The 25,815-nt window shown below is 41.6% G+C and overlaps 2 protein-coding genes across 4 annotated transcripts in view; both read left to right on the top strand.

The window, feature by feature from the left end:
* The window catches only part of LOC147153808 (cilia- and flagella-associated protein 47-like), a 52,587-nt gene extending 50,869 nt beyond the window's left edge, over window positions 1-1,718 (top strand). For all 3 annotated transcript variants that reach the window (XM_086036616.1, XM_086036607.1, XM_086036623.1), the window contains 2 exons: window positions 66-234; window positions 300-1,718. In XM_086036616.1, coding sequence (XP_085892742.1) covers window positions 66-234; window positions 300-479 — 349 coding nt within the window. In that variant the 3' untranslated portion in view covers window positions 480-1,718. The remainder of the gene's footprint in view (window positions 1-65; window positions 235-299) is intronic.
* Window positions 1,719-4,998: 3,280 nt separating this feature from the next.
* On the top strand, window positions 4,999-24,686 carry LOC147153807 (transmembrane protein 47-like). Its single transcript, XM_086036653.1, has 3 exons — window positions 4,999-5,420; window positions 20,983-21,123; window positions 22,550-24,686. Exons 1-3 carry the CDS (start codon window positions 5,192-5,194, stop codon window positions 22,726-22,728), a joined length of 549 nt encoding a protein of 182 aa, XP_085892779.1. The 5' UTR covers window positions 4,999-5,191; the 3' UTR covers window positions 22,729-24,686.
* The last annotated feature ends 1,129 nt before the right edge of the window (window positions 24,687-25,815 follow it).

Below are 25,815 nucleotides of genomic sequence, written 5' to 3'. Positions count from 1 at the left end.
TAGCAGCAGGATCTGGATAGGCGACCTAATCCGTCTAATTTCAAGGAATATATTTATATTCTCAGGAGGCCGGAGCCATTTACTGCAAAGTTCCAGCCAGGCAGCAGCAATGAGTTTGCTGTAACTCCAACTTCCGGAATGTTGCCACCCGTTGATTCCAGCGGTGCTCTCATCAATGTGTTTTTCACCCCCGCCGTCAAAAATAAGAGGCACAACGCAAGACTTACCATCCAGGTACTCCAAAGCACGCATTAGATGTTGAAGTTGCACAATTAACAGCCGACCAATCATTACCACAGGCATCAGGCATGCAGTGGATGTATGACGTCAGAGGTGTAACCCCTCCTCGGTTGGCATCGTCCCCCAACAACAACGCTCCTGCACTCGGACCCACCAATGAACAGAATTCCAATTTTGTAGCCAGGAATCTTCATATTCCGGCCCTGGCCAATTCATCACCGTTGAAAGTTCGCAGATAACTCTTCATCTCTATTTTCATTTCACGCAGAGGTGGCAAACATAAGGCCCGCGGGCCTAAATGGCCCACGAGGACAAAGAATCAAGTGTGGCGCCTTCGGTGAGATTTTCACTATACTTCGTTTTCTTGGTTTTTCTTTGTTTTTTTTTTACTTTCTCTCTCTCTTTCTGTCTGTCTTTCATTTGCCTCCTCATCTCTTTTTATCCTCGCTATGCTCCAGACAGTTGAGGTCATTTTGACAAGTTTACAAAGTTCTCAGAGATCGAGCAGGTACAAATCAGCCAGAGGAGGAGGAGGGGGGGCTTGCACTTGTCGTAATGATAATCGGGCATTGGTTTAATTGTTTAAATACGGTAGGTCCCCCCCCCCCCCACACACACACACACACACATTTCAGTAGTTAATTACTAGTTTCAATATAATCACAGGAATATTGAAGGTGAATCTTTTTCCTTGATTTTGTACGGCGGCTCACAGGATGAATCTTTAAGTGAGAAACCAATGTAGCGAATTACTTTAGCGACAAACAAACTTGGTTAGGTGCAATCCGATTGGGCTTTGGGTGTACGATTCAAAAGAATATGTATTTTCATATACTCGGGAGGCGATCGATTTCTTACACAATTGAAATAGTTGCCACTTTAGTTTGCATGTTCAAAGTCAATTTTGAGTTTTATTCAAGACATGTAGAAAATGATATCCCGTGTGTGAGACAATATTCTTGAGTTCCAATTAAAGTTTGGTGCCACGGTGATTACTTTACATTAAAATAACGGGGAAAACACCAGTGTATTGTTATTTATACGCTATGATTTTACTGGTCTGGCTCACTTGACATCAAATTAGCCCATGGCCGTTCAACTTACAATAAAATGAGTTGCTGCGATTGTGTCATTTTGGTTATGACTGCTATAATTTAACATGGCCTTAACCGGAATCCCTTTTATTAAGATTGCACTTAATTAAAAGCCATTTGAGGTTTAACGCACTCGGCCATGATGAGCAGGATATCAAAGGAATGGCCGCGGTATACTTGTCACTGCATTGGTTCAAATCAAATGTCAAATCTTTCATTCCTTCGTTGTTGGATAATAGCACGGCCGTGGTTCTGAATCCCATCATAAATCACATGTCCCTTAAATTGAGAGCTTTTAAATCATATCTCGGACAACCTTGGAAAAGATTGAGACTGTGTTCTGAAAATATCATCTTCCATTCAATAAAGCGCCCTAGTCTGGCAGTGTGCATTGTAATGTGGTACTAAAGGTTGAAGATAACAATTGTGACGGCAATGGGTGACGTTCAATGACACTTAGTTGTGGTTGATGTTTTACGCTATTATCACTTGTAGAATACTGAAAAGGAACAGCAACTTTTACCTCTGCTGATTTTCGTCTTGTGTCGGACATCACTAAAAACAATTCTTATGAACTTGGCCCTCTTGGGTTGGAAAACGTACTTTTTTTAATTGCTTGTGCGGCAACCCCACAATGACACCCCCCGCCCAAGAATTACATTCCAGGCCAGAACTCCCATCTTTTATTTCATGGGATTCACATCCAGATGTTTTTAACAACTCGGGATAGAGCACCTTTTGTTTGAGGCCGCCCACTTTTCAAGGGAGCAAAAGTATTGGAACATGCGATTGAGGCACGTTGCGAGTTGCTCTCGCGTTTCCGTTTACATTGATTGCTTAAACATTAGGTAGTGTTTGCTTTTGGCTTCGGGTTTCACCTGTGAAAAACTGCATTTAATGCGAAGCAACCAGGAAGTCCAGAGAGCTGTCTGTGGGAGAAAAGCAAACCGTTTTGAAGCTAAGAGAGTTGTGGGGAAAATCGATCAGAGCAATTGCACAACAATTGGACATAGCCAATACAGCAATTTGGAATGTCCCGAAAAAAAAAGAGACAACTGGTGTCCTGAGCCAAAGACATTGAACAGTTCAGCCAATCGTATCAACAGCAGTTGATGACAAGCATTTTGAGAGCTGTGAAGAAACTCTCAAAGACAACAATCAGTGACATCACTGACGGTATCACGATCCACTGTTCGAAGAAGACATGTACAAGCCATACCACAAGATGCAAACCATTCGTCAGCAAAAGAGAATCGGAAGGCTAGATTTGAGTTTACAAAGAAGCACATGAACTCGGACGTTTTATGGTAAGAAAGGCTGGGCTTTTGATACAAAACACACAAGCTTAACTGTCGAGAATGGTGGAGGTAAGCTCCCGGAACGGTCTCACTAATCTTTATTGATGAGTCGACTCACGGCGGTAGCGGCAGGATGAAGTTGTGAAGTTTACAAAACCATTTTGTGGGGAAAATTCACCGAAAAATGTATCCAAACTAATCGGGAGAATCTTCCGTCATGCAACCAAACAATGAACCACAAACTGCCAACACAACAAAGGACTTCATCAAGAGGGGAAAAGTGGTGAGTCTTAGACTGGCCTGGTCAATCACCGGACGTTAACCCAACAGAGCATGCATTTTACCTCCTCAAGGGGAGGGGTCAAGGGAGAAACCAGCGGAAATAAACAACAACTGAAAGAGGCTACAGTAAAGGCCCGCAAAAGCATTTCAATTGATGAATGCAACAGTCTGGAGGAAGTCAATTGGGTCACAGGCGTGATGCACTTTTAAGTTAATTTAATAACGTCTGTTCCGATACTTTTGCTCACTTGAAAAATGAGTGGCTTCGAACAAAAGATGCTCTGTCCTGAGTCGTTCGAGTTACACCGAGGTGGATGTACCGTGAAATAAAAGCTGGACTTTTGTCTCATTCGTCTTTCGAGCTGAAACGAACCCAAATGTCTTCAGGAGACAACGGAAGCAAAGGGATTGACCTCACTGTTCCAATATTTTAGGAAGGGACCGTCATATACACAGAGCAAGCCGACGCCATGAAATGAACCGGTGATCTAACTACAGGTGGCGTGTAAACAGACTGTCTTTGGTTTGTGTGTGTGTGAAAGACAGAGAGAGATGATAGCTGATTATTATTTCAGTTCATTAGCATATTTCATATCCTGCTGCTACAATTCCAGCGCTTTATCGGGCAACTTATGCGCACACACACAAATCTGTTAAGTCATTATGACGTTCGTCCTTGACACACACACACACAAATGCAGCAGCAACTCAACGAAGCATGGCTGAACCTTTTCTTTATACACGTGAGAGCTGGGAAAAGATGAAAGCCTTGTACAGTGTATGCATAATACAGTATGTGCATATGCATGTGCGGTTTGGAAGTTGAATTGAAAACCAATTTAAAATCTGTCCATTCAGCATAGCTTGTTTTAGCAATGCAAAAATGCCGCCGAATTGCCGCTTTGAAAGTGAAAGTCAAAAATGTGTTAGTTGAAATCAGCTGCATTGTGCTTTTCTTTCCTTGGCCTGATGTTTCAAGTTGCAATATCTTGATTCGAAAGGGGATTTCATTGTCTTATTTTCTTATACCACAGGCAACAGAACACCCATTAATTGCTGTTAGCGTGGCTTATCTGTTGCTATGCCAACACACCTGCTGCGGGAGAGGTAGTTGGTTGGGTGGGTGTATACCCCCTTGCCTGCATTGCCTCGGATACATGCACGGCATCTTCCTTGAATCCTTGATCCGGCATGCGCCTTTGACTCCCCCCCCCCATTGCTCTCAATATTGTTCTAGTTTGGCCTCCCTCAATTAGCCTTAAAGCAGAAGTCAACCAAACATATATTTTTTAAGAATATGTTCTATGCAGACCCACTAGTTGAAACAGGGCATTCTGATAAATATTCTGTTTGTGGAATAAGTGTTAATCCACTCGTTTTTAGCCATCTCCGTGGGCGGCCATTTTGTCTTCTGTCGACCGAAAATGACGTCACAACTGCTCACAACGACCAATCGCGGCTCAGATTCAGATAACAGGTCAGGCGTGATTGGTCATTGTGAGCAGTTGTGACGTCATTTTCGGTCGACAAAATGGCCGCCCACGGAGATGGCTAAAAACGAGTGCATTTTGCTGCTTAATTTATATTCCACAAACGTAAAATTAATCAGAATGCCGTGTTTCAACTAGTGGGCCTGCTGGGAACATATTCCTGAAAAAAATATGTTTGGGTTGACCGCTTTAACATTCCTGCCACATGGCAGGTCATGTCTGCACAACTGACCGCATGTAATTCCACAAAGGCCAATGGAGCTGTTTGTCTTTAGCTGGAAATGGGGCCTTCGACAAAGTGGAAGGAATTATGAACAGTTGAACTTTATTTGCGGTAAATCTGAGGCACTTCAGGGGCTGACCACTATATTCAGAATTAGGCATCACATTCAAACTCATGTGAAACGGAACTCAAAAAAACGAAAAAAAACCACCTATTGTACTTTATTACTTTCCGTCACTGTCGGTAGTACTGTAAAAGTAAAAAGTAATCCGCGAAAAAATACTGAAGTAAATCACATGTACCTGAAAAACGTAACGTAAAAAAAGTATTTTTACATCGTTACCTCCCACCACTAAGGAGCAGTGACGTCAGCGTCTTCAGGTTAGCCTATCAAGCTTCGTTGCTCGACTCGAGTGATGCCCACAAGGCACACGTCCCGTCCGGCGCGCGGGATACACCCACGAGAAAGCACCGACTTCTTTTCTTCGGGATTCTTTCATTTGCACCCGCCGCCGCCGCCGTCGCCGCCGCCTCCTCCTCCTCCTCGCATCCGCGGCCCCCGCCATGTCGTCGGCTGTCACCGAGACGGAGGAGTCGGCGCGCAGCTCCCCGCTCACACCGCTCAAGCTGGTGGGGCTGGTGTGCGTTTTGCTCGCGCTGTGCCTGGATGTGGGCGCCGTGATGAGTCCCGCGTGGGTGACGGCTGACGACCAGTACTACCTGTCCTTGTGGGAGTCCTGCTGGAAGCCGACGAGCACCGACAAGTGGCAGTGCAACACCACGTTGAGCTCAGGTGAGAGGAGGGCGACCCCGCCGCCGCTTCTTTAGGCACACCGGGGACGTGCAGGAGGGTGGGGGGCGAGGGATGCCTGGACGCAAGTGCACCGGGTACACTTGCACGTTCGAACAATGTTTTTTTTTTTACATTTACAAAAACTGCATGGTTGTATAGTTCAGGGGTTCCTAAACTTTTTGGGTCTTACAGACCGTCACGTCGGGACTCTTGTTAGGAAGGTTCGGATAAAATAGAGCCTATCCATTATGATTGTGTTGAATTGTTTTACCGAGAGGATGCCCTGGATTGGTTGCCAGTCAATCGCAGGGCACAGTGCACATGTGAGCGACACAACCATTCACATCTACAATTTAAAGTCTTCGTTGAATATAACTTAGCATGTTTTTGGAATGCGGGAGGAAGCAAGAGTTCCTTGAAAGGGTAAGTTGACCTGCACTGCTTCCACTAACAACATAGCTGCGAACAGAGAGGAACCAATTTTCAAAAGCATTGTTGCCATTTTATTAATCCTGTTGCTATGTTGAGCAACTTTTCTGACCCTTCTTGTGACCATCGCTCTAAAAAAAAAAGCATCTAAAGAATGTTATTCCTATTCTCTCCGGGTTTTTTTCTGCTCATGAAGGAAAACCGCTAAAAGTTTGTTTACCTCCAAGTAGTGTGGTACAGAGGACGTTAAACTCGAACATTTGCATATTATCGAAAAGTGAATTTATATTTATGGGTATTTGACACTAAGCAATTAATCATTCATTCTTACAGGTGAATCTTGATAATTAAAATATTTTAACACAGTAATCCCTCGTTAATCGCAGTTAACTCATTCACTGCCAGGCACCTTCAGACCCTCTTTTGCCCTAACGTTTGAAAAGAAAATGAAAAAAATAGAAACACAATCAAAATGTGGTGTGCGCCTGTAACGAAAAAAGTCGGAACTAACAGACTAATCTTGGCAGCCCTACACTACACACAAACAGTGTGAAAATCAGCATTTCAGTTTCAGTATTTTAGTTTACAAGCTAAGCAAAATTCACCTCTCAGGAAATTCTGTTTATAAACTATCCAAATTGTTTTTTTGGTATAGAAATTAGCTTGGAACGGGCCTTCTGAAAAGCATTTGGTTGGCCTAATAGCATTGTATTGATTCAAAATGAAAAACAAAACAAACAAGCAAACAAACCAACACAACAAAAACTCGCACTTGCTTAAACTGTTTTTTTTTTTGTTTTGTTTTCCGTGTAGATTCTCAGCCATTCAGATCACGGTAATCGTCAAAGGCTGAATCGAGAAAGTTCTTCTTGTTTGATTTAGTTATTTTTTCCCCCCTTGTTTTCCGAAAACATTAAAAAAAGACTTAGACAATTATGCTGTTATGCTAACGACTTTTCCATTGTGTGTTAAATGAAATTGTACAATATGAGTTTCACTTTTCGTCTAAAACTCCTAAAATCAACGAAACATTCTACAATATTCAAATTTATTGCAATACGCCTGTTCATAAACATGACAGGAGATAAGTTTGTGAGCCTTCTCAATTCGACACAGCCGTCTTATCGTTCATTTTTTATTTACTATCACTGCCAAGTGGGAGCCAACTGGTACTAATTGAAAACACCATAAGGCCTCTTAGCCGTCTAAAATTATTCTCCCTTTAATAAAATCCACTGTCGCTAGCTCGAGATTGTGCATTGTCTGCAGGGATCATATGTGTGTGTGCGCGCGCCAATATTAGGCGACCATATTGAGCTGACCTATTTGTGGACAGCCTCCTGAGAAGGCTGGCTGAATATTTCATGTCACATTTTGATTTCTCAGTTGTTTCAACAACGGCACCGCCTTTCCTTTTGCATGGCTTCTTCACACGTTCACATTACTGAAGTAAGTTGCTCAGTGCCATTTTCCATCTCCCTTGGCGACTGAGCTGCCAGGCAGTCTCTGCTCATCCTTTAATTGGCACTGCGGGTAAATTTTCTAGAGCTGCTATGCACGTCAGCGAGGGCAGTTGTTCGAACAATATCAGAAAAATATAATCAGTCCTTCCATTTATGTTCTACATAACTCCTGGTAACTGCCTATTCAAGGTGATTTTTGTGTCGGGGGGGGGGGGCGGGGGGGGGCGGAATTAGTCAAAGCAAAGGACAAATTTTATACATGGGTGAGGAGCATGGATGTCATCAACTTATGTACCCAACATTGTCCAACAACAATTACCATGGGCCCAAAAATTGGTAAGTTGAACCCCTCAACTGGTTGCTACGACTTAAACAACTTCAGATTTTTTCTTTGGGCAATGCTAAGGTGATGATAGTCGAGTGAACATAGACTTATTGATGATGTCATTCATATTTTTTTATTATGAACTTGCTGTGCGCACCAATTTAAAAAAAAGAAAATCCAAAGTCCTTGTGATATTGATTCTATTCGCAATTTTCTTCAAATCACGCCTCAATACAATATTCACAATGCACAGTAAAATCCAAACATGACAGAGAATTACATCATGCAATCCAAATGTATGACTCTAACAATCTAAGGACACAAAAGAGACTCTATGAGGGAGGCAGTTCTTTTTCAAGGTTCAGAAGATGCTCTTTTCCATAAATGAACTATTCATTTGTTACATTTTGACCCTGGCTTGTCGCTGTTTCATTGTGTTAGCAAACGCCACAGTATATTGTCTGTCTATTTATTGTCACAGGAGGGAGTTTGGCGAATTTGATGACGAGGCTGCTCGTCATGTTGTATTAGCGTTAGCCTTTTCAGATGGGCGTACAAAGCTAGCACATGCGCCATTAAATCGACCCACGTGGTCCCAGTCGGTGGGAGTCAGCCAACCGGCGCCGAGAACGGACTAAACCGATACCACGTCACACGCAGGTGCCGCACTCCTGACACGCGGCCGAGTAAGGAAAAAAAATAAAATAAAGTGTGTACCTTGCGGTTCCACAGACGCAATGACATGTGCCCCATATTCTTTTTATTTCACCGATCGCCACGCTGTGCGTGTGTCAGTTGTTTTTGTTTGATATTTTTTCTTTGGGCGGCACGGTGGTCGACTGGTTAGCACGTCCGCCTCACAGTTCAGAGGTCGTGGGTTCGATCCCAGCTCCGGCCTCCCTGTGTGGAGTTTGCATGTTCTCCTCGTGCCTGCGTGGGTTTTCTCCGGGTACTCCGGTTTCCTCCCACATTCCAAAAACATGTATGGTAAGTTGATTGGATACTCTAAATTGCCCCTAGGTGTGATTGTGAGTGCGGATGTTTGTTTGTCTCTGTCTGCCCTGTGATTGGCTGGCAACCAATTCAGGGTGTCCCCCGCCTACTGCCCAAAGACAGCTGGGATAGGCTCCAGCACGCCTCGCGACCCTTGTGAGGATAAGCAGTACAGATAATGGATGGATGGATTTTTTCTTTGTTTGTGGGCGCGTCTGATCGTGCGGCGCCTGCTGGTGACGTAGGAATTACGTTCTCGACGCCGATTGGCTGTCGCCGACGAGGGACGGGCCGGGACCACGTGGGTGGATTATATCTGCAGGACGTTAACTCGGGGACGGAGGGACGATGAGCAGCTCTGGTGCTTTTATTATATTTCAGGATTGACCTGCATATTTTGCAAGTTACCATGCTACTGGTCCCATGTTTAAGAAAATACAATATTTACTCACACTTGAGGCTCTCCTGAAAGTTTTCTACGTGAACCAACCACCCGTTGATCGCAGTGAGGCGCGGCGTCCGTGTCCAAAACAAGTGAGTGACATTTAGTCGATTTCAAGCTATGAACAACTTTGCTGTGTGCTTTGTCGACTAGTTTTTTTTTGTTTTTTTTGGGGGGGGGACCAAATCATCTCGTTGTGGTGGCTTAAGAACATTCTAGGGAGTCTTCAGCCCCCTAAAATAGGCCTAACGACGCCACTGATGCACCTCATTTTCGATGTACATAATTAAATGATCAGACAGATCTTTTCAAGATATGAAATGCACGAAACTGTAGATCTTGCACACATACTAAAGCTCCCTTTTGTGCCTCATGCACACACCCAGCCCCGGGAATTTCAGATACATTTCTTTCTTTTGCTTGTCAGTTTTTTTTTGTTTTTTTTTTTGTACTTGTCAGATTCAAACAAAGAAAGCATGGCAGTTTACTCCTGCTCCCACAGTATGACCTCGACCTAACCTTGAAAGATTGCAGGCAAGGCAGAGCATAACGACATGATATCAACACCAACTCCCTCCTATATGGAAGAGGGAACAGTTGGAGTTTATCCAATTTCATCTTTGTTTCATTTTTTCTTTCCCCAAATCCCTCCTACAATCTCTCGTATGTCCAACAAGGAAGCCATTCATTTCCAATCTGATGTGTTTTCAAATTTTGTATATATCCCAACAGGAAAAATGTAGACGATACTGATACTGAGTCTAACTAATGGAGTGTTCTATCACAGTGGTACTTTTTAAAGCAGAAGTCAACCCAAACATTTTTTTTTTTTCAAGAATATGTTCCCAGCTGGCCCACTAGGTGAAACACGGCATCCTGATTCATTTTTGCGTTTGTGGAATATGAGTTAAGCAGCAAAATGCAGTCGTTTTTAGCCATCTCTCGGGGCGGCCATTTTGTCTACTGTCGACTGAAAATGACATCACAACTGGTCACAAAGAGCAATCACGGCTCAGATTCAGAAAACAGGTCAGCCGTGATTGGTCATTATGATGTCATTTTCAGTCGACAGAAGACAAAATGGCCGCCCCCGGAGATGGCTAAAAACGACTGCATTTTGCTGCTTAACTTATATTCCACAAACGCAACTAGTGGGCCTGCTGGGAACATATTCTTGGAAAAAAATATGTTTGGTTGACTTCCGCTTTAAGTGCCACCACTGACCTTTCAACAACTATCACCATTGTGATAAAGTATGTATCATATTATTGTAAGCAACTGTCACGTTACGTTTGAATATTAACACTGCAACTAAATATAGGGGGAAAAAAAACACGATTTGAATAATTATTCAACTAAAATGTACTATTTTACACATTAAAGTTAAATGGAAAAATGTACCTGCGTAACGTTTTAAACAGTTGTCAAGAGGAAATGCAAATGTATTCAACTTAAAAGTGAAGTACAACTGAACCGTACTAAGGTCACGATTCGACGAGAGCCTCAGTACTACCAGTGGTACGCATATCACGCTGAGGGAGGATTGTCTCTCAAACAAAAGTATTATCAGTCTTATGATAAATAACACTCATTCAAGGACATAAACTTCAACAGTAAGATGGTAACGGATCTTTCAGTACATGCTGTTTTCTTGTTCTGGATTAATCAAAGTATTTAGAGTGTAAAGGTGACCCTTGAAAATCTTTTCAAATTCAAGGCAATCGGCTCCCTCCCTCTAATCACCCCCCCCCCCCATGTCCGGCACGGAGCCCCTCCAACCCTCCAGAGATGCCTATTTCTATTTGTGGCAGCCAAAGATGGAGCGGGAAGTGATGTTGCATTCAGCTGTGGCAGACAGACAAGAAAAGAAAAATAGCCGGCGACGTTAGCGGCGATGCTTGCAAGGCGAACGCAACAAGAGACATTTTTCTGTGTGATCCCACAACAATAACAGGGATGCTGTTCTCCATATTACGACGTACAGTATGTTGCATTCAAATAAATAGAAGTATTATTTTGGAGCCTGCATTTGGTGGATGTTAGGCACTGCATTGATTTGCATACAGAATATATGCTGCCATCACACCCTGTCTTGTCTTTACTTATTTTCTCCTTCTATTTCCTCCCCTGCACCGTTCATCTTCTACAAGGCGCTTTCGAGGGCTATGTGGTAATAATAATGTCGGATTGTGGCAAATGTTGTGGATCAAATGGTATTTGATCAGTCTAATAATGTTCGCATTGATGAGGCAAAACGGACTTCATTCAGGCCTCATTTTTACTACAATAACCAACTGGGCGTTTTTTTTTTTTTTTTTTTTCTCTAATTCAAATGTTCAGCAAAAGAAATAATAGGCAAGCAAGCAGAAAAAAAAAAAAAAGCTCATCTGAGTGCAGGATCATTTTGAAAATATCAGACACTATACATAGATACTACACAGGGAGTCCCGAATCAAATTTGCACAAAAGTCCACAAGCCATGAATATATAGAATCACATGAAACAAAGAAAGTAGTGTATGGCATGGTCAGAGTTTGCTTCCTTGTGCTGGGTGACGATTTTGAAATGATGTTGAAACCACGTGTGTCGGGGCAGTCGTAAACCAATGACTGTAGTTTGGGACTTTTAGTTTCAGTTGCCTTGTGCATTACAAGACAAGTAGGCTTAATTTAACTAAGCTTTTTGCTATTCTTTCATCCCCCCTTGAACTGCCTGTTTGAAGGCGACAGTATCGAAAATTGACTTTGGAAATACAGCGGACACCCACATATTCCAAGTTCGGCATTCTTGAATTTGTGTGCGTGTTTTTTTTTTTTTTTTTAACCTATATCCTGTTTTCTGTTTTTAACGGCAAACCACGCCTATTCACGTTCCTTTTTTCACGATCCCCCGCTTATTCATATTTGGAAAAAAAAAAAAAAAAAAAAAAGATATGCGGTTAAAAAAATGAATGAATGAACAAAAATGATGGCAATTATAAGTCACAAATCACTCAACATGCAGACTGGCTAGTAGCCACCCATTTTTACACTCTCGTTGGCTGACACCCACATCACTCACCAGGCCAGGTCCTGCCTTTTAAAGCCACACACACTCAACGGCACACATGGTAGAGTAGGACGTGAGGATGGCGACCCCAAGTGGACAAAAACAATGCCTAATAACGCCCAGTAATCCGTTTTTTTAATCTGATGATTTGGTTACTTGATAATCAGTAGAATGCTCAATTCTAAAAATATTCGATGGCTTCCGCCCGATCTGCCTTTTTCTGAAAATGAGCAAGCCGTTCTAAATTTCCACACTAGGTGACTGTTTACCTGACCTGCATGAGACATGCTAATTCCAGGAAGACCAAATATAGAGTATAGGTGGGGTATATTTAAAAAAACATATCAATTCCCTTAGAAAAAGCTTGACAAGACAAAGAAATGGAACTATGGATGAAATCAGTTTTATACTCCCCTTTTCAACTCCTTTTCAACACATTTTGGCTCTGAATTTGTTTCTATCTAGGTTAATAAAAGATGAAGGGGACAGCACAAACTGGAGCTTGATGTTGGGATACGGAACAAGGTCTGTGTGCTATTTAAGTGCGCATCAAGCTACCCTGCCCACTATATATATGTATAAAAGATTTTCTAGTGCAGGCTTTTTGTCAGCTTAAGTGAACTAAGTGCTCGCTCTCTTCATTACCTTTCACTTCGCTTTTTCTTGTCTCCGTCCTCCACTCGTTCGTTTTTCACGCTGCCCTCTCTGTGTCCCTGTGACGTTTCCCCCTCTTGTTTTCAAAACCCTTCTATTTGCTACCTCCCCTCCAAGCGCTTCATATTAACAGTCTCTCATTTTGTACTTTATTTGTTATTATTATTATTTTTTTTCAATCTTTCTACGTCAACTTTCCTTTCCAGGCTTGCCTTTTTCTCCCTTGCGTTTCTCCCGTGGTTTGCATTTCCTACCTTTTACTTTTTGTTGCATTCTCAAGCGTTCCCTCTTTCCCGCCGTCCCTGCATCCATCCCTCTTTTCCTTGCAAGTCATTCTTCATCGAGTCTAGCTTGCCCCTCTTTGAAATAATTCTTTGTCTTTCCTACCTTTCCCACCGCTTCCCTGCCTTTGTATGCTTTTCTACTCTTTTCCCGACATGTTTTTGGAAGCTCCTGCCGAGACGATAATAATTACAGTGGGCGACTTAATAGGAAACTGAGAGCGAGAGCGTCAGCTCGTCTTTCATTTTGTCGGCGGTTGGGTTCCGGCAGATAGCCGATGTGGAGCCACCCACTTTCATAACGGTACAGTCGACCTTGTTCTGACGTACGGCATTAATATTGAACGCTTATCGGTATTTCCCCCAAATCCTCTTCTTACTTGACTACTTCCTCCTCACCTTTGCCTTCCTACTAGCTGATTTGCAGGATAGCAGACAAAATGTTCTCTCCTACTAGATGTCTATCGGATCGCTAAATTGAAGGAGTTTATTGCTCCCGTCTTTTGACACAAGCCATGTATCATCTCGAGAGATGATTTCAACATTAGACTTAACCCCCGCTCGAATTGAATACAGTTCTTGTGAGTTAAGTTTTACACTTCTATTTTTATTTTTTTTGGGAAAGAGTAGGGTTAGGAGGTTGTGAAATGGTATTTTGCAGCCCCGCCCCCACGCAGTTGTTTGCCAACTGCTAAAAGAAAAGAAGAAGACGACGACGAATTTGAACCTAAAAAAAAAAAAAAAAAATCATTTATTGTAATGGCTACTTTATTTTGATTTGCACAAGGACTGGGAAGCATTTTAATCCACCATTTTAATCTATCAATTCAATTGATTGGCAAATAAGTGTAAACTGGGTGAAATGTCAAATGAGTGTAAAGCTGTTTGTACAGCAAGCCGAAGCAGTATGATGCGGATAGTGCACTCCATTTGAATCACATCGATTCAGAAAATGGATTTTTTTATCTGTTGGACCATTTTTTTCCCCTCTTTTTCCCCGATTGACGCACCGATGGACCTTTTGACGTTTATTGACGGAAACGCGGTTAAAATAGCGTGACAGACCGACCGGCAGATGGTGACAGTTTGGTTCGGCTTGAAAAAAAAAAAAAAAGACCGATTGACGGATGACAGACGGGTATTCAGGCTGCTGACGGATGATGAATGATGGACCGGAAAACTTTAGTAAAAGGCCCACCTCTTAACTCTATTTCTGTCTAATTCTCATTTATATCTCGAATAATTCCATTATCGGCCACTAGGTGGTGGCACACTTATTTAGTTTGCCACGGTGTAAATTTGAAAGAAGAAGAACAAAACAGGAAATATTGTATTTCAGCACAGCCTAGTTTTGGGTGGAAATTATTGCTGCTGTAATCCTACTCTTTTTCACATACAGAAAGCGATGGTTATAGTTTAACTTACTTCTTTGGACATGATTTTTGAATTTTATTGCTACTTTGGAGAAAACAGGATTTGTTTACTGTAATCACATTGAGGGATTGTCACACTGCACGCTGTCCGTTGCTCTTGCTCTCTCTCAATAACATATGCTTTTGGTATTTAAAAAAAGTGTCTAAAGTCCTTTAAAAAAAAAAAAATGTCATAAATGCTATAGAAACATGCCTAGGGAGTATTTGAATAGGGTATTTCTATATCATGAGTTTTAATTTATTGCAGGATGGTCTGGTCCGATAAATCATTTCAAAAAGGAAGTATAAAAAAAAAAAGAACTGAGAAAATGTGGTTGCACAAGTGTGCACGCCCTATTATAACTCGGAAGTGGCTGTCAACTACGCAATCAGATTGAAAATCGTATTTAACGTAAGTCAGCACATAGCTGTCACCATTTAAAGTGCCGCCAAATACTGTAACCCCAAATAAATTCCAGCTGTTCTAGTAGGCCTGCACGACAAACACCGCTCTTCACCAAAAGAACACTATAACAGCAGTGATGAATGTCAGTCGCAGCATCGTGCTTTGGGGCTGTTTTTCTTCAGCCGGAACTGGGGGCTTGGTCGAGATGGGAAAATTATGACCAGTTCGAAAAGGCAGTTATTGTTAGGACAAACCTTCAGGCCTCTGATAGAAAGCGAAACAAAAAGTGTCCTAGAACAGCGGAAATTCATCCTTCCATATTTCTCATGGCTCTGAATAGGTCAACTTCCTCCAACTCACATCACACCCGTGGGGCATAAACATTCATCATCACACCTTCACTTTTTCACCATCGCATGTTCTGTATTAGGGCGTTTCAATTTGATCAAGTATGGTAATCGTAATCGGCTAGCTAAATAATAATGCCTGAAATTTGAATACATTTTTTTTTTTTTAAAGGATTTATAGGCTAATTCTGTTTTTCATTCGATGAACCACAAATGATTAAACCGTAGAATAGTGTTTGGAACCACTTTAAAATGGGTTTGAATGAGATCGCAGATAAATCAACTCAACTTTATTTCTCGAGCACTTTCAAAACAACCATTGCCGCATACAAAGTGCAACAATAAAAAGGCAATGAATTAATAACATCAAAACGGTAAACAACAAAAAAAAACCCACTAAAACAATGCCAAGTCTCATGCCGAGTCAAAGGCCATAGAATGAAAATGTGTTTTTAAGACGAGTATTAAAAATGGATGGGGGAGGCTTGCCTAACATTTAGTGTGAGGTCATTCCAAAGAGAGGGACCGGCATTGAAAAAGGCTCGAGCTTCTCTGAGCCTCTGCGTAGTCCTCGGTACCTCCAGCAGCGTCTGGCCCGCTCACCTGACGCAGTGGGCAAGTGTGTATAGGGCGGAGGATCTCAGAGAGGTAAGGTGGGGCAAGACCGTTGAGCTGCGAGCAGGATCAGGTGAGTTGGAGGAGAGAAACGTCTAAAACACGTAGGAGCAGAGTTGCCGACCCCGGATCAAGGTGAAACGTACAACCGTGAATGGTTTGTCAAGAAGGAATTTTAAAAAGCAAAGTTTGATTTCCCGCCCCTGTTATATAGTATGTTGAAAACTTTTTTTTTTTTTGCGTGTTATTGTCCCAGGTGTTGAGATGGTACAGCCCAAGTGGGAAGTCAATCGGATGAAATCAAGGGGGCAAAAGTATGACCCCTGTAAATGTGCAAAAATGGTCCAAAATTGTACATTGAAATACTCTTAGCTCAGTTCCAATACATTTCAGGGTGTGGCTACAGAATACTTTTTTGCCTCCCAATTTTTTTAGCCCTAGGTCAAACATTCCAGGATAGGGATCTGTTGAACCTCTGTAGAGGCCGCTCCAGACCCAGATTGTTGGACATGTGTATGACAACTTTAAAATATAAAAATTTTTTCACCATTTTTCACCTGACTCATAAATTATGTGCATTACAACAATCCAGCCGAGATGTAATGAAGGCAGCTACTGTTTTACTGTTTCTAAATGCTGTTAAGAAATTGCAGGGTTTACCTTAGCCAGCTGCCTAAGAAGAAAAAAAGCAGGATTTATCAACGGCACAATGTAAAACACACGTTTGAAACTGATGGCTTAGGATAAGGCATCCAAGTCGACAGGATGAGATGTGCAAGGTGCCGTTGGGACCAAACATCATAACTTCGCTTTACTTTTCTTTGAAATTCAAGTAGTTCAGTGCCATCCAGGCCCTGATTTCCTCCAGACAGGACAAAAGTGACCTTTAGGAGAAAGCGTCCAGTGACTATCATCCATATAGCGGTGAAATTGAATGCTTTTTGAAGATGGAACCCAGGAGCAGCAAATACAATGTAAACAGCAGGGGCCTCAAAATTGAACCCTGTGGAATACCATGGGACAGTGGGGCAGAGTGAGACTCAGAGCAACCGAGGATAACACGAAAAAATTGTCCGACAAATAGGATCTGAGCCACTCTAAAGCACTACCACTATCGTGCCACCCTGGTGTTGCAAACGAGCCAACAGAATAACGTGGTCCACCGTATCGAGCGCTGCAGTCAGGTCCGACAAAAGACGCGCATAGTCTCCAGTGTCATTAGCCAGGAGTGTCATTAAAAACTCGTAACAGGGCTGACTCAGTGCTATTCAGCATCTTAAAACCTGACTGTAAAACCTCCATGATGTTATGTTCATCCCAAAATATTTCATCTAATTGTGCAGCACTTTTTTACAGATTTGTTTTTTTGTTTTTTTTTAAAGCGGAAGTCAACCCAAATATATTTTTTTCAAAAATATGTTCTATGCAAGCCCACTAGTTGAAATAGGGCATTCTGATCAATATTGCGTTTATGGAATAAGAGTTAATGCACTCGTTTTTAGCCATCTCTGGGGGCGGCCATTTTGTCTTCTGTCGATTAAAAATGACATCATAACTGCTCACAACGACCAATGACTGCTCAGAGTCAGAGAACAGGTCAGCCGTGTTTGGTCGTTGTGAGCAGTTGTGATGTCATTTTCAGTCGACAAAAAACAAAATGGCCTCCCCCAGAGATGGCTAAAAATGAGTGCATTTGCTGCTTAACTTATATTCCATAAACGCAAAATGAATCAGAATGCCGTGTTTCAACTAGTGGGCCTGCTGGGAAGATATTCTTGAAAAAAATATGTTTGGGTTGACTTCCCTTTTAAATAAAAGGCAGCTTGAAAATGGGTCTGAAATTCTTGCCTTGATCACGAACAGGTTTCTTGGGCAGGAGTTGCACCACAGCATGTTTAAAATGTTGGGGGACTGCACCAGAAGACAGACTGCTGTTGGTAATGGCCAAAACCAATCGACCAATACTCTGAAGGATGTCCTAAAAGAATGAGGAGGAACAGAGTGATGAAGGGGAGCTGGATGGCTTAATCTGGCAAACCATATCCTTTAAAAACCTCAAGGAAACGGCTTCAAAAGAATTATAACACCACCCGAGCAAGCGACCTGGACAGAGGGGCCAAATGTGGTGTTTGAAACGAGCGCTCGGTAGCAAAGGAAAAAGAGCAGGAATACATTACACATTTCAGGGCCAGCCTGTTCAAATAGGCTGAGGGGGGGTTAAAGAACAGAGTCAATAGTTTTAAATAGTACACATGGATTGTGATGGTTAGCCTGAATAAGCGCTGACAAATGTTCTCTTTTGGCCTCTTTACCAGTGCTCTCCGGTAGCAGCAGCCGCAGTCTTTTAAAATTGGATAAGAGACCTGAAGCTTGTATTTTCTTCCACCTACATTTAGCTCCTTTTTAGCTGCGTGAGTTCTGCCATTAAAACCGGGACTCTGTGCAGTCAAAAGTCAGACCTGTTTTGAATGGAGCCACCAAATCCAGAACAGTACTGCGGCATGAGTGGCGCCAAGAGCTACGTTTGTCTGTGTTTGAAGAGGGAACGCAACGTTAATCAAAGGCATCGGCGAACCGGCCATCAGACAGAGGGTTCAAAATCCAACGGCTCCGCTCGGGAGTGGCAGATTTAACAGCAGCACAGGAAAAGGCGACATCAAAAGAGCAAAGCCCTATCTAGGCGGCATAATTGAGTGTTGAATGTCACGTGGTGTCTTAGTCGCTATGGTAACGGGCCGGCGCTTGGGTCACACGTCGTGAGTGGTGAATGCCGGGTAATTTAACTCGGCGTGCTAACCGCCGTACGCTTCGCTTTGCTACACGCTACGCTACGCTACGCTACGCTACGCTTTGCTATGCGCTTTGCTATACGCTTCGCTACTTTACTACGCTACAGTTTCATTATGCCATATTGTGCTGCCTTCAAACCATCCGGAGTGTCTCCGTGAAAGCCACTGTTTTATTCAACCCGATCAAAGCGCATTCAAGGCTCGAGTGTGTTTCCACTCTCAAGCCACCGTAACAGCAGCGCGTCAGACGAGTACCGAACCCACCCTCTTTCTCTCAGAAGCGACAATGCTGCCTCGAGTCGCTACGCCATATGATCGGAAATCACATTGTCCAAAACTGTCAAGTTAGACACCGTAACTAAGAACGAGGTCGAAAGTATTTGCGCGTTCATGCGTTGGGCCAGTCACACACTGACTGCACTCAACTAAAGGAGTCAATAAGGCTTAAAAAGTCCTTTGTCAATGTTTTTTCAGGACAGCACTAATGAATATTAAAATCCCCCAATAGTGGATATGATTGATCGTACATGGGCATGATTTTGTCAAGAAGATTTGAAAAGTCAGTCAAAAAGTCCTTTTTGCATTCGGGACGTCGGTAAATGACTGCACAGGGACGGCTCGGCCCACTTCAAATAGGTTGACTTCAAAGCTGATGAGACCAAATGGATGGATTTGATTGAAAGTTTTGATTTTAAACATAGCTATTCATTGCTTGAAGGTGAGACTTTTGAAGTTAGGGTGTACACGGCCTATTGCCCGAAGTCGGCTGGGCTAGGCGCCAGCACCCTTGTGACCCTTGTGAGGATAAGCGGTTTGGATAGTGGATGGATGGATAATTGCATTCATAAAGAAATAGGCTTGGCCAGTCATGCGCTCCTATTTGCTCAGCAGTGCAAAGACGGAGATGTTGAAAAATGTTGACTTTTATACGTTAGAACATAGTTTTGTTCATATCAGTAATCTGTTTCATTTGGTTGTGTGGGTGTGTGTACGGTTTCTGTAGAACATGAAATACAAATAAATTAAACATGAGCAGTTGCTTGTAATTGACGCAATGCTAATTAGCTGTGGTCTTAATCATACATATAGTTCAAATAGTACCGTTTTATTAACCGCAATGTATATAAATGACCTACAATGACCAAGCACCTAATATTGAGGTACTTGAATGGCACTAATAAACTAACCACCAGAGGGCGCTGTAACTACACAAATGGAAAACGACTTGTGCTATTAAACATATTTGCGGCTACTAATATGGTGACGACGACGATAACGTGGCAATGTTAATATCGCGATATCGCCGATATTATGACATCCCTAATTAACATAAAAAAAAATAATCCCAGTATGTAAACATGAAATTCTCATTTCAGAAGTAATATTTCCATACAATGCACCCAAACTATTTTGCTGTCTAAGAAGCAGACTAAATGAAGGACCCAAAAACATCTCTCCTCCTGTCATTACCATGTACTGCTGGGCAAACTCGTCCGTCCAAATTGTCAAGCTTCTCCTGGTGAACGTGGCACACAGCAACAGCAACAACAACAACAACGTTGGCTGCACTTCTTTACCACTCTAAAAAACAACGTGTTGGCACAGATGTGCCGGATATTTTTAAAGCTCTGTATTTCAGTTCAGCGACTGGCGACATGCCACAAGTCCCATCTAGCTAAGTAGAAATAAAATAGACTAAAATGTTTGTGGAGAAAATATTTTTTTGAGTGAGTTTTTTATTATTACGTTGAGCAGACATCATTTTTTTACAGTGTGAAAGTTACTCGTCAACCGAATCACAGTGTGTTCTTAGAGTGGGAATTTAGAGCTCTCAACACCACAACAAAGGCGTTGCGTGCTCCCGGCGCTTAAGAACCTTACCAACATGCAGGAAAACTTGTGTTAACGTGAGTAATAAATTAAATCTATGTCGGACTAATAAGATTCACCTGCCTTGCCGCGTTGGAGGTCTGTCTTCAAGAAAGAAAAATACTGACTCGAAGGTGCAAATTCCGACATTCTCGTTAATGCATCATTAGTTGAAACAGGACAAAACCGCCCGGACATGCACAAGTGTTTCACCGGAGATCTTTGCCGCTTTACGAGCGAAAGTTGAGGGGGGAGAGAGAGAGGGAGGGAGACGGATCGATGGCATTTTGAAAGTGGGGGGGATGTGTCCCCCCCCCAGTTCCATCTGCGCCCATATGCTTTGATCCAAATCCGTGGTGGCGATATGAGACAGTCTCCATCTTTGCCCAAAGACCTGGTCACGTGTGTGTTTTTTTTTCTTCTTTTGTACATTGTGAACTCATTCAAAGATGTTCATCTTACTTACTACCGTTTCCATCCTTTTTCCAGATTGGCAGGTTGCGACGCTGGCGCTGTTGCTAGCAGGCGGAGCCCTGGTGCTGATGTCATTCCTGGTGGCTCTGGTGGCCGTGTGCATCGGCACCAGACGGCGATTCTACAGGCCTGTCGCCTTCATGCTTTTTGCCACAGGTGGGTAGGCACACATCACAACAACAAGGTCAAAGGTGGCCTCCAGCCATCTGCACAATCTCCCTCTGCAAACCCTCTTCTACATATTTTATAGTCAAATACAGATCTGCCGTAGATTTCCTTCCCATTTCTCTCCCTGCATCATAATTTTCCGTCTCTTACATACCTTAATAAATCACATAATTAAGCCAATGCAGGTTTAATGTCTATAAAAGCAGTTAAGATCCCTCCGTGCTGCCCAGCTACATACGTATCAAACTGGTTATTTACTGATTGCAGTACATGGATGAGGCTAATTGTACAGTTAGCAGGGCTGAGCATTTTACCCAAAATTCGCGGTCCGTTTATCGCTTTCCGCCTACAGCCGGGATACCCTTCCATCGTCCGTTTATCCGCCATTTTGTCCAGCCGGATCAAATAGTAATCGTCTATCCATCGGTCCGTCTATCATTTTAAATGCGCTTCCGCCAGTGCTTCCGTTGACCAACTTTTTATTATTATTATTTTAAGTGTATGGAGTTTTTTCTAGTCTAGTGCAAGATTTGATCATGTAATAAAGTGAACTACAATTCCCAAACAACTGTTCAACCTTCGTTCTTCCGTACGGCCGCACAATAATACCGAAATAAATATATTGAAAAATAAACCCTGCAAGTTCATGTATGAAATGAAATGACAAAGTTGAAAACGAAGGACATTTTTGCTATAATAATTCAATTAATTGATTAATTAATTTTAGTCAGTTTTATAAACACAAATGTCGTTTCAGTTAATGTTTTTCTTTTTTTTTTCCAATTTTCATTTTAGCCATTTCATTAATTTTTGTTAACTATATTATAACCTTGGTAATTGGGCATTGATTTGCATTTGAATGTATTTTAGCTTTTCCATTTTAAGAGTCAGTATTAGTAATGAGTTAAATTATAATCATATCGAAGGTGATTTTCTCCCCCCCCCCCAATTTTGTGGCGCCCCGCAGGCCTTATTACCTAATGGGCTACCTGCGGGCTCCGATTACCGTACTTGCACTGGTTCTATGACTCTCATATCTTTCCTTTTTTACTTTATACCCCCTCCACCTCATTTTTCTGCCTTTCTTTCTGTCGTATCCTTTTAATATCCCCAAATCTCCCTTCCTGCTTATTTTCTGTCCTTCTTTTACCCATTTCATCTTCCCCTGACTTGATTCATTCCTTCCCCCCCCCCATACTTGCACCCTTCCCTCATCTTTCATTCTTTCTGTCTCTTCCTGCAGCCAAAATTGATCGATGCTAATGACAATTAGACAAAATGATGCACCATGCATTTTTATGAAAGTGAACATTTCCTGAGATTTTTATTTGATCCCACTCTCAGTCCACCTCTCTGGCCCATCCCCAGTGACTTGACATGTTGTTTTGAGGAACAATAAATGTCTCTTCTGTAGTGGTCCTGCAGGCGTGCAGCTTGGTGCTCTACCCCATCAAGTTCATTGAGAGCATCAACCTGAAGATTTACCACGAGTTCAACTGGGGCTACGGCCTGGCCTGGGGCGGGACCATCTTCGCGTTCGGCGGGGGCATCCTCTACTGCCTCAACCCCAAAAGCTACGAGGAGTACTATTAGCACCCTTTTAGGGATTGTTGTAAACACGTTTACACTTATCGTTTCCATTCTGTCATGACATAAAGAACTGTTGTGATGGTGCCGCCGGTGGAGAGCCGAGCCATCAGGAAAGATGATGAGCATGTAACTTGTCCTCCGACATATCCAATCACTGTCCTGGATAGAATCAGTATCAGAAAAGAGAAAAACTGTACCCACTTTTATATAATAATGTACATCATTTTCAACCTCTTCATCATCATGAATGGACTTTACACTTGCGGGAGATTCCTCTCTGCCAACCCGTTATCGCAACTATTGACTTGAGGTTTCAGTCGCTGTAGCAACCCAGCAGGAACACGCGCAGAGTCGTTCTGATTGATTAGCCGCCGTCTTTGACGTGAGACTGGACCGCGCTCATCTCCCGCAAGGTCTGTCAGATTCCAAATTGGTCAGATTGTCATCGAAACAGTGGACACATTCATTTAAAGCGTTTGTGCTAATCAAATCAGCAGGTGATGATAAAATTGCAATTGTGTCTGGTAGAAAGCTGGTTCGTATTGATTCATTCGAAAAAAAAAATGCCAGACTGGTACTAAATATGAAAGATAACACTGCGATTGACTGGCAACCAGTCCAAGGTGGATCTCGCAGACGCCCAAAGTCAACAGACGAGTCGTTTGAAGTGATGTGGCAGAAGTAATACCAGTGATACGTTGGCTCCCTCTAGTGGTTTACAAAATAATCAATGAATTAAATGTTTGGGCACTGCATATTTAACTTAAAAAAAAAATCCAGTGCAGTATATTTGTTTAGTACAATTCCGTTGTATTTAATTTATAAGCGCAATACATTTGTATTCAATCATGTAGAATGTTATCGAACCTTTTTCAAGGTGTACGTTCTTTACTCTTCACGTTTATGTGCAATACGTTTTCATTGAATTATTATTCAAATACACTATAGTTTGGGTTTTTTTCATATTTAAGTGTAATCTTAATATTAAATCTGCGTCTAATATTACAATGTTGTCAAACACAAATATTAAATATACTTTTAAGGAATTTTTTTAAAAAAGCCTTCTTTTTAATTAAAATTTGGGCCTACCTACAGTGCTTTTATGTTTGTTATTATGATGGTACTTGGGGAGGCAGTATCTTTTGAGGTTGTACTTGGTGTAAAAAGTTTGAAAGCCACCGGTGTAGAAAATACAAAAATGCACGGATGGACAAAAGAAAATAAACAGAGCTCACTGGGGCAAGAGAGCGGGGGTGCTTACGAAAAATGTCAAAGCTATTAAATGGCATCACACAGCGCCATACTAGGTGTGATTTTATTTTGTTTTGGTTTATGCAGCTACTCAAGATGACAGTCATCCTCCATAAGTCATATCTCATAACATCACATTGTCTTTCCCATTTGACCTTCATCAGTTTTGAGAGATTCCACAGCAGTGGGTCACGGACAAAGAGGGTACAAAAATCGCCCGACAGGAGGTGTCACTCCTGCCGCCCTTGCAAGACTGTTTAGCTCCCTAAGAACATCTCTTGTGTGTGCTTTGTGATGCGGTAGATCAGCCTTAGATTCTTGCAACAGACTGGTTTAGGTACATGAGAATGGCTACAGCATTTTAATGTAAAAACACGACAGCGACATGTTTGTGTGCTAAAGAAGCTAAGCTGAAAATACAAAACATGTCTGTGACGCATCATGTCTGGAAATAAATGTTTTTTTGCAGAAATTTCGTTGTAGAAGTGCTGCGCATGCACATCAGGGGTGTCTAAAGTCACTCAAGGAATTTTACTGGCTCACCTGATAATCGGATCAAATTGTAATCAGAGATGGCTTTATGTGTCCCTAAATGTATTTTTCATGCTGATTTAAAAATAACTTTACTTTTTTTTGCACACCATGTTTATGAGATACTTTCATTTTTTTTTGTTTTTAAGTTTGATCATTAAAATGTTGCGGAATACAGATTTTACCATTCGTTTTGATTTATAGCTATGACATTTTAGAAAAAAAAATGCACCTGTGGCTGAATTTAACCCTTAAGTCATAAAAATGACGATAGTATGTTACTCTATTATAAAAATAAATGATATTATTTTGAAAAGTTAATGTGCTAGAAAAAAACAAGGGATGATTCAGAATCAGCGCAAAAAAAAATTAAGAAAAGTTTACTTGCATCTCTAATTCAAGAAAAAATAATAATACTTTTACCAGTTATGGATGATGTGGAGTTACTACTATGCAGACATTAGTTTTGTACTCTTCATAGGTTTGGTGTTGTTACACGACATAAAGGTTAAATAACATGAAATACGTTTTCTTAAATTGTGCTGAATCACATTTAACATGCAAGTGTCTTTAAATATACTTCTACTTTTTTTTTTTAAATCAACAACAGCATTAATGTAACTTCATCAACGGTGAGCTATACTTCAACCTGTGGCTATGCTGCCCACTGCTGGATCGATTGTGGAAGTGCAGTTGCATGCTCTTTAGTTCCTATAATTCGATGTAACAAAGATGTCATGTCTTTTTTATTTTATATTATTTCTTTACACTATAAAAGGACGTTTTTTAATCTACCTAAATACATAAATGAGACAAGATTACAATATCCACTTAAATCTGAGCGTGATGCACTGTATGCTGGCAGGATCAAATGGATGGATGGATGTACTGAAATGATCTGTTCCAGGGTCAAAATTGCCATCATAAAATCATTAACAATACAGGCAAACATTTTTTTTTTTTAACTGCCATGCAAGTGTGAAAATAGGTTGAGCACAGTATGTTAAGATTATTCCCCTTCAACTTGGATGACAGATAAAGAATAGATTCAGTGATCAACATTTAGAGGAGAATCTTAATGCTCGTGCATATATATATATATATATATATATATATATATATATTTTTTTTTTTTGTCATTTGCCCTGCGATCCTAAACAGAATAGGTAGATAGCAAATAATGTTTTTCCATATAAATCCAGACATTGTCTTTCCCTATATGTAATTTGGGATCTATAAAAGTGTTTGACCGGGAGCTTAAAATAAACATTACCTCAGTCGGCATGTACAGTATTCCTGTTGGACTCT

This window comes from Filicampus tigris, chromosome 1 (genome assembly GCF_054856515.1).
Source record: "Filicampus tigris isolate MCC_2025a chromosome 1, RoL_Ftig_1.0, whole genome shotgun sequence".
Taxonomy (NCBI): Eukaryota; Metazoa; Chordata; class Actinopteri; order Syngnathiformes; family Syngnathidae; genus Filicampus; species Filicampus tigris.
Note: the sequence above shows the minus strand (reverse complement) of the source record. Positions and strands in the feature narration are given on the sequence as shown.

What these genes read in the sequence shown, in the direction of transcription:
- LOC147153807 (XM_086036653.1), top strand. Translation starts at nt 5,192, where the DNA reads ATGTCGTCGGCTGTCACCGAGACGGAGGAGTCGGCGCGCAGCTCCCCG. An exon ending in CAACACCACGTTGAGCTCAG is followed by an intron (nt 5,421 to 20,982) that starts GTGAGAGGAGGG and finishes TCCTTTTTCCAG; the next exon opens with ATTGGCAGGTTGCGACGCTG. An exon ending in CTTCATGCTTTTTGCCACAG is followed by an intron (nt 21,124 to 22,549) that starts GTGGGTAGGCAC and finishes TCTCTTCTGTAG; the next exon opens with TGGTCCTGCAGGCGTGCAGC.